The 9,407-nt window shown below is 31.9% G+C and overlaps 1 protein-coding gene and 1 pseudogene across 1 annotated transcript; one reads left to right on the top strand and one right to left on the bottom strand.

Moving 5' to 3' along the window:
- The first annotated feature begins 386 nt into the window (after nt 1-386).
- Nucleotides 387-3,150, top strand: LOC108726229 (putative nuclease HARBI1; annotated as a pseudogene).
- A 2,257-nt stretch (nt 3,151-5,407) lies between these two features.
- On the bottom strand, nt 5,408-8,093 carry LOC108726227 (uncharacterized). The gene is made up of 5 exons (XM_018453677.1): nt 7,857-8,093; nt 6,180-6,393; nt 5,783-5,887; nt 5,551-5,598; nt 5,408-5,472 (listed from the first exon to the last, which is right to left on the bottom strand). The coding sequence occupies exons 1-5, from the start codon at nt 8,055-8,057 to the stop codon at nt 5,408-5,410; spliced, it is 633 nt and encodes a 210-aa protein (XP_018309179.1). The 5' UTR covers nt 8,058-8,093.
- Between the last annotated feature and the right edge of the window lie 1,314 nt (nt 8,094-9,407).

Raw genomic sequence — 9,407 nt, forward strand, 5'->3', positions numbered from 1 at the left:
CATCTATTACATAAGCGTCTGCCTTACCGCATTTATTGCTAGGGGAAATTTTTATAGTCACCATATAGGGTTTTGGTAGTACAACAGGCTGTATCACATTAGTCGAGGTAGTTTGCTCAGTCTTCATTCCAGCTTCCGAAGTCGCCGGTTGCTTGCGTTCGGAACACCCTCGCCAAGTGCTCCGTCGATCCGCATACAAAACAGGCTCTTCTCTCCGTTGCCACCGACGCAGTCGAACGCTTGCAGTATTTAGGGCGGTATTCATAGTCGTTTCTTATATTTAAGATCGCCTTAAGTTCGATCTTAAGATGTCTTCTAGATTTATAGATAGGGAATGAGGTGCAACTTAAGAAAATTTCAAGCTGTGAATGGAAGCTTATGGAAGTCTATCTTATTTGAAGATAATCTTAAGTGTTTCAATAAGATTCATGAATATATCTTATTTTACATAAGTATGATCTTAAGATAGTCTTATTACTGTCGAATTCACAGTCATCTAAGATGATCTTAAGCATTTCTCTAGTAAGGAAAAATCTAAGTCGAGTTAAAAGTAGACTTAAGTTAATCTTGTCTGATTTACCACGCACACACGCGGTACTCAGTTTAAAGTTTTTAATGTGACACACCTTGTTATTTCAAATGTTGATGAGAAAAGTTATATTTCTATTTAAAATGGAAATAGAAGATATAAGAAATATTGATTTAGAAGAAGTTGATGATGATTCTATAAGTGATGATGAAGGTTATGTGCGAGTTCCAAAAAGATACATAAGAGACTGGACCAATCCGTTTGAAATTTATAACGATCGAGAATTCAAAAGACGTTTCCGATTTAAAGATTCTGTTCTATATGGAATTCTACCTCTAATAGAAAATTAACTTGCATGTAATAATAACCGTGGTCTTCCTATTCTTCCATTGTGTCAATTGTTAATTTGTCTACGATTCGCAACAGGAAGTTTTCAAGTATGTCATTCAAATAATAAAATATATAAAGTAAAAATATATTAAAAAAGCATCTTTAATTATATTTCAAAGAATGTTTGTTTTATACATCTATATTACAATATTATATTATCAATATAGTTCAATTTTTGGCTCATTCAACTCTTTATACAAATGAATTTTAATGGACAGAAGCATAGGAAAATCGAAATGCATGTTAAAATGTACGGAAAAAAAATCAAATAGAACGAAACATAACGAGCGGACGTGTTTTTGTATTGTAATCATATGTTTTTGTACAATATGTATGTTAGCGTAAGGCAATCAGCTCTTCACACAGAGATTCAGAATATTAGTGAGAAAGGGCATTTAACCAATAACGAAGACAGCAATTATTTTAACTATCCTTTATTAACCGTAGCGTCTCTATGCTAGGTTCGAAAGCAACTAACTATAACACGGTACACAAACCGGCAGACAGTAAGTCCCACGGCACCACGCATGCGCATGACAACAAACGGAAAATATACAAGGCTTACTTCAATAATGAATATTTTAATATTTTGTCTCTGAACATGATTATGTAAATTTTATATTCTGTATGTTATACTGAGGATGGCCTAATTTAAGGCCGAAACGTCTATTGATTTATATTCTTATATATGTAAATTTTATTATATTTATAAAGACAAATTTCGCAAAAAAGATCGTGCGTTGTGGTAGATGCCCTACATTTCTCCGTTTTTAATTTTTATAGCAAGTACTTGGAGATACCATAATCGTCTCACAGCCAATTGTCTCAAGAACAGTTTTTCGAGTATCTCTACTTTTAGCAAAACTTTTAAAACGATTTGTAAAAATGCCTTCTTCGTCAGATGCCATACGAAAGAATCAAAGACTTTTTAAAGATATCGGATGTGGTAATAGAGGTATTGGTTTACCTAGTATTGAAGGAGCAACTGATTACACGCATATACGCTTAACTGGTACAAGATTCCATAACATAGAAGAAATTTATAGAAATCGAAAAGGATATTTTTCATTAAATGTACAGGTATGTATATAAAGATTTAAATAGAGTTATTGTATGCCATAAATAAAAAAAACAGTTATTGGTCATATATTATATAATTGACGTTAATAAAATATTATTAATGTAAAATATAATGTTATTATATTATATTTACATTATATACATATTTTACTATAAATATTAATATTTAGTCATTTTACCTTTTCTCGTATACAGGCTGTTGTAGACCCTAGAACAGAATTTCTGGATATTGTTCCAGAATGGCCGGGTGGCCAACATGACAGTCGAATTTTCCAAAACTCTAGGATATACATGCAATACGTTCGACGACAATTAACAGGAACTCTCGTAGGAGATGCTGTCTACCATTTCTTTTAACTCCAATTCAAAATCCACAAACAGACGAGGAAATTGCGTTAATATTATATCTTTAATTTATTTCAAAATTTTAATTGCTAATACAAATATTGTTAAAAATTATACTCTCAAGTGTTTTAAAAATAAATTATAAATTAATATTCTGGCTCAAATGATAAAATTAAATAAAATAATAAACGGAGTATGAGCCAAACGATCTTTAATATTCAAACAAAAAATAACATAAAAATTAACAATATGATAATCAATACTCACAATAATAAACAATATAATTAAGCGTTTCGAACCTTGATGGGATCATAAGGAGACTTAATTATATTGTTTATTATGTAGTATTGATTATCATAGTGTCGATTTTTATGTTATTTTTCGTTTGAATATCATTTGGTTCGCAGCCCGTTTCATACCTTTTTATTTAATTTTTAAAATATTATTCTAAAAATACAGCTGTGATTTAGTGTTTACAAATTTAGTAATTAAAATATATTTTTTATTACAGTTACAACGCACTTCATAGAAGAACACGTCAAGTTGTTGAAAGAACGTTTGGAATTTGGAAGCGTAGATTTCCATGTCTATCAAGAGGATTAAGCAACAAATTGATTTGTTCAACTACAATTGTAGTTGCTTGTGCTGTATTACATAATTTGTCATTAACGTTTAATGATATTTTGGAAGAAGAAGAAGAAGTAGAACAATATGACGAAATATATGTACCAGAAAATGAACCACATTGGCAACCGAGTGAAGGTTTTGCGATAAGAGCAGCGCTTATTAAAAGACTATATAGATAAATTATTATATATATGTCTGTTATATGTAGAACTCAATATTTGATAAAACGTAGATTTAAGGTAGATACATAGGTAAGATAGATACATAGATAATACAAGATATACAATATATATATTGTAAGATTATATGTATACTGTAAGATATATCTTAACGTCGAGACACTATCGTGTCTCCAAATAAACGAAAATAATGTTATATATAAAGAAAACACAATTAATCAAAATAATCTTTATTTAATATCTTTGATACCTTTTTAATACAGTTTATTAAATTTTAATATCTATGTAATACAAAAAAACACAAATAAACTTTTAACATTATAAAAACAATATAAATTGTTCGACTTTTTCTAATTGCGTATTCATTTAATTTTCATGTTAATATTTATTAATACCAATAAATTGTAAATATTAAAAGATTTTAACTTTTAACATTTTTATGTCATATATCATATTATGAAATAAGTTAATACAACATCTACTTTGAAGTGTACTTCTTTGTGTAATTAGAGAAATGAAGTACAAGAAAATTAAGTAATAAAATAAAAATAAAATATATAATACTCATAATTATTAATCTCATTGTTTTTTTTTTACAAAAATAAAATACTTTTTACTGTCTTTGGTTAATAAGTCTTTGCTATTAAAAAACTTTTAGTACTACGCTTTCATATTTTCTTTCTCTTTCTGCAATTGTAACTCTGCAAGCTCGGCTTTTGCACGAGCGCACAGTGGGACAGAATCCCGAAAAACTGGCAAAAATTAATATCTCGTAAAATATGTGAAAATATCCAACATCGATACATTTATATAAGGTTTTCGGCATCGCTGATTTCATTTCTGATGTAAAAATTTCGAAATTTAAAATGGCTGATTCAATATGGCGGACCAAAATGCGAAAAGTAACTTGATTTGGATGAAACTCGGTATTCGGAGGTTTTTGGGGTCGCTGGTTTCGAATATAATACTACAATTTTAAAATTCAGAATGGTGGATCCAATATGCCATTAATAGTTTCAGTGGATCGTTGTTATATTTTTTACTAATAGCTGCCACTTCTAATCTTTTTGATCGATCGGACTTCCCGTGAAATGAAATAGATGGCCGACCAGCAACTGTGGCAGAATCAGAAACAACATTTTTCATTGAAATGTTAGGAATAGTAAAAATAAATCCAGCCATTTCTTATGTTTTGACTCATACTTTATCTTTGTTCTCTTCACGCCATTCCATTTCTCCTTATGCTTGCTATAGAGTGCAGATACATATGTTCTCAATTGCCGCAGTTCATTATTCTTAATATTAGAAATATGCATTCCTAGCTTAGACAAAACGTAATTTACAACTGCTGAAATTCTATCATCAATACCAGATTTCACGAAAAATTGTTCAATAATTTCTCGTTTGGTAAATAATATGGTTGACATAGCTGATTATTAAATGTGAAAAACAAAATATTCGAAAGTAAATCCAGCTAATTCAAAATCTGCGTTTAATAAGATGCGCTTACGAAAATAAACATCTCCCTCGTTTGCGTACGCTCGACACTATGTCACGTGCGCGGCGCGTGCTGCGATCGAATAGGCTATTTCGCCGAAGCCAAAGTGACAAAAAGTGGCAGGTTTTTTTTGAAGGGATATGATATGAGAATGTATCGGTGTAAAGCAGATTTCATTAGGAAGCGGTATCTCTAATTATAACCAATCGATAGCAAGTTTTGACTTGCAAAAATGTAAAAATATTCAAATCAATCGATACAGAACTTTATTTATGCAATATTAAATGATTATTAATAATTTATAACATTTATAAATATATACCAAAAAAACAATAAATAATAAAATTTAAGATATAAGTTATGGATTTTGAAATTTATAGCATTTATAACATATGTATGTTGTTCATCCGGTTTAGGTTTATGCTTATATTCAAAGCTCTGCCAAATTAAAAGCTAAATATTATAAAATTTAAATTCGACCTACTTTGATGCATTGAGATGACAATGACATACATATTTTACTGAAATTCCAAAATCGACTTTTTGCCAGTTTTCCGGGATTCTGTCCCGGAACTGTGGAGCGGTTCGAATTTCTAAAGAATATAATTCAGTATGAAACTCTTCTTTCATTGTATTCAATTTTTTTTCGTGAACTTTTCGCATATCAGCTATTTCTTTTTCTTGTTCCATTATGTGCTTAATTCTTTCCATCTTTATATCGTCTTCACTAACCAAAGTGTGTATAGTTCTTTTTTTCTTTCATATGTTTTTTAGTGCTCTTAAACCATCAGTATCCCAATTTCCTTTTCTTTTCATAGGAAGCCCTATAAACACAATTTAGTTAATTAATCAGTAAAAAATAGTATGGAAATACGTAATTAACATTGCGTAATTAATATTACATTCATGGGTGTTTTGATTTTCCTTGTTTGTATCTACAGTTACATCACCTGAAAATCAACAATATCCAAACTCAATTATTTGATAATTGTTTTTATAAACATGCAGTTTCTATAAACGTTCAATATTTTACATATATTTGATATATATATATAATTGAATATAATCTTAATAAATGACATTAAGGTTAATTAAAATAACATTGTTTATATTAACATAATTAATTTGACATACCTTCATCTATTTCAGCATTCTTAGTCATTAATTTTCCATTATTATTTTTGAATAACATGATTATATTACCATCTTGTAAAGCATTCATAACATGTTCTTCGTTTTCTAAAATAATAATAAAAGTATAAGGCCCATATTCTGAATCCTCTTTCGATGAAAGTGCTTTTATCGATAAAAGAGGATTCAAAATATGGGCCATAATATATATATGTATATTATGGCCATAATGTCATGCATGTATTATATCAATGTGTATACCACATACATGGTATATACACGTATATATAATACATGGTATATACACATTCATATAATATATGCATGACATTATTTACAATTATATCAAGAAGTTTCTGAATATTATACAAACATATTAATCAAATAGAAGAGTTTTTACCATTAACTTCATTTTCTGACATGTTTGATGAAAACAGAACAGAAGCTGTTTCCATAAGATGCGGTGTTATTAGAGCTATATCAGGGTCAATATTTATCTCTGCAAGAGGTGGGTCGCCACCAGTATCTAGACGAGCCTGTTTCTCTTTTGTCAGTACTTTTCGTTGACTTTGTTTCAAATTTGCCCACAGTTTTTTTAGTTGTTGTACTGTACGTTATGTAAAAATAAAACATGTGAAACAACCTATTTCAATATCAAATCTTATTGGACCGTGAGTTTAAATTAAATACCAATGAGAACAAGCCATTTACGGTCAAGTTGGATCTTGGATGCTTCTAATTTATAATTTCGTGTGAATTTATATACTACGTATGTAATTCTTAATTGCGCGCCGAAATTTTTCAGACTCACAACGCAAACTCTAATAAGCTACCGCAGTACTATCACAAGTTAAATTGATTAATAATTGATCTTAATAATGTTAAATGATTTAAAACATCATATTAAAATCTGCCTCAATAACTTATTAACAATCTGTAAATATTATTTACAGATTGTTAATAAGTTATTCATAAATTTTAATATATCATTCGACATTATCAAAAATTAAAGATGCTGTGAGCATCAAAATTGTTACATTGTTAATCAATTTAACTCGTGATAGTATTGCGGTAGTTTATTAGAGTTTGCGTTGTAAGTCTGAAAAATTTCGGCGCGCAATTAAGAATTACATACGTAGTATATAAATTCACACGAAATTATAAATTAGAAGCCTCCAAGATCCAGCTTGACCGTAAATGGCTTGTTCTCATCGGTATTTAATCTATTTCTATATGTGTACTTTACACATATACAGGATGGGGAAAAAGTACTGGGACACCTGAATATCATAAAAAATATAAGTATTACAGAAAAGTGTTTCAGACAAAAGTTGTAGGATTCCAAAAGATCTATTTAGTGATCATATCCGTTTGACTTTGCGTGGCGTCTTCAAGGTCAGGTCAAGATCAGATCAATTTTTTAAAATGGAACACCTTATTTTTCATTACATATTCTTATAGCACATCTCGAGAGCTTTCCAAAACACTATAATAAAATATTTTTTCATGAAATACTTTTGGAGTTATGACTCGAAAGTTACAGTACAGTTGACATTAGCATTACGCAAATTGTCCGACAGACGGCTAAAACCTCTTGAATGCTGTTTAAGATCATGTCCTGGATAACATTTGTCAAGATCAAGGCCATTGGAGATTATCCCTTTCATTTTCATTTTTGCACTAAAAATTCATTTTTACATAAAAATGGAAATAAGAGGTACAACCTCCAATGACCTTGATCCAAAAGTATTTCATGAAAAAATATTTTGTTATAGTGTTTTGGAAAGCTCTCGAGATGTGCTATAAGAATATGCAATGAAAAATAAGGTGTTCCATTTTAAAAAATTGATCTAACCTTGACCTGACCTTGAAGACGCTACGCAAAGTCAAACGGATATGATAAGTAAATAGATCTTTTGGAACCCTACAACTTTTGTCTGAAACACTTTTCTGTAATACATATATTTTCTATGATATTCAGGTGTCCCGGTACTTTTTCCCCACCCTGTATATACATATATATATATATCCATATTAAATAAATTCATGTAATATAAAACAATCTTTTGATCTTCACCTCTTGCAAAATCACTGTACAGTCATTGTATCGTTTACAAATTTCCGACCATGCAACTTCTTTATCACGAAGTGTTGAGCTATCACTTTTCTTAACCTCTATAACGTGCTTGAAATCTTTTAATATTTCCAAAAAGATTTTTTTCTCGATTGCGCTATAATGTTTTGATTTTGATATTTTCGTACTTTCACAACTTTGCATGTTAATATTTTTTTAAATCGATATTCTTTACGAATTATTCTTTTGATTAGAGGTATAGTACCGAACGCGCGCGTGAGTCTGTGTTTGCAGCAATGGTGCTGCTGACAATACCGCTTCTTATTGGTTGGTTCTAACAGAAGTATACGGAAATAGCTGAATGGTCAATAAGTATGATCTTAAACATGTTGGATCTTAAACATCTTGGAGAAGAAAGTCTCAAATAGAATAAGAATTTCTTAGGCGAGAAGTTCTTCGATAAGTTTATCTTAAGTCATATCTGTGAATCATATAATACTTAAGACAGTCTTCATACAATAAGACGGTCTTGATCAAGTTGATCTTAAGTACTATCTTGAGCTTGGACTATGAATACCGCCCTTAAAAATGTGTCCCGCTTCGTTACACTTATTACATTTCACTATTTTACTTCCTGCCAATGGTGCCTCTTCGCACCGAATAATTTCGTGACCTCTTTCTTCTGTTTATGATCGTTGTATTTCCTTGTTTGGGGACTAATTTTCTCAAAAGATTTTAGCAACTCTACCCTTGACTGGAAGTTCATAATGCGCGCCTGGTTCTATAAGCGCATATCGGTGATACCCTCTACAAGATAGTCAAGGAGCTCGTCTTCTGCAATAGGCACTCGGTTCGCAAGAATGACTTTCTCATGATAATATTCACAAAATTATTCGTCCGTCTCTCATACACGGGCTTCAAATTCCTTTCGAAGTGACAATTTCCCGGGTCGCAGATCAAACATCTGTTCTCTTAATAAATCCTCGATATTCAGTGTCAAACATTCCACTTTCGAGTAGAACCATGTGAGTGCCCGCCCCTTCAATCTTGAGCTCAACAGAACTCTGGTAAAGCTGTCATCCAGCTGATACGAATTCCTCAGTAATTCTAGTTGATTCTTCCATCTCCAAAACGTTTTCGTTCGCGTCGAACTCTGGCAGAAGATCTTTAATACTGCGGACGCCACCAGTCATCGAAGAGACACCACTCGATCTCGAGGCACTTCGCGTTAATTCGCGCTCTCTCTCTCTCTCGTCGCAATAACTGCTCTCTCTCTCTCCCCCTCCCTCCCTCCCCCCCTCTCTCTCTGTATCAATTCCAAACGTTGTGAATGGCTCTCAGTAGAGTGATAGCACCGATTCTAACCCTGGTCCTCCGAGGGGGGGTGAGGGACAAGGGGGGATCCCCGCGGCGCGGGGGGGTCCGCGGAGAGGGGAGGGGATGACGTCACTAGGCGAGGGAGCTGACTCACGGGGGAGGAGGAGGGGATGACGTCACAGTGGGTGACGTCACAGGGTGAGGGGGTTGACGTCACGCGGGAGGGGAGGAGGATGA

Source organism: Mycetomoellerius zeteki, unplaced genomic scaffold, assembly GCF_001594055.1.
Source record: "Mycetomoellerius zeteki isolate Tzet28-1 unplaced genomic scaffold, Tzet1.0 scaffold401, whole genome shotgun sequence".
NCBI classification, from domain to species: Eukaryota; Metazoa; Arthropoda; class Insecta; order Hymenoptera; family Formicidae; genus Mycetomoellerius; species Mycetomoellerius zeteki.

Coding starts and splice junctions, on each gene's coding strand:
- LOC108726227 (XM_018453677.1), bottom strand. CDS start 8,057: ATGCAAAGTTGTGAAAGTACGAAAATATCAAAATCAAAACATTATAGC. Junction 5,888..6,179: donor GTCAGAAAATGAAGTTAATG/GTAAAAACTCTT, acceptor TTATTATTTTAG/AAAACGAAGAACATGTTATG. Junction 5,599..5,782: donor GAATGCTGAAATAGATGAAG/GTATGTCAAATT, acceptor GTTGATTTTCAG/GTGATGTAACTGTAGATACA.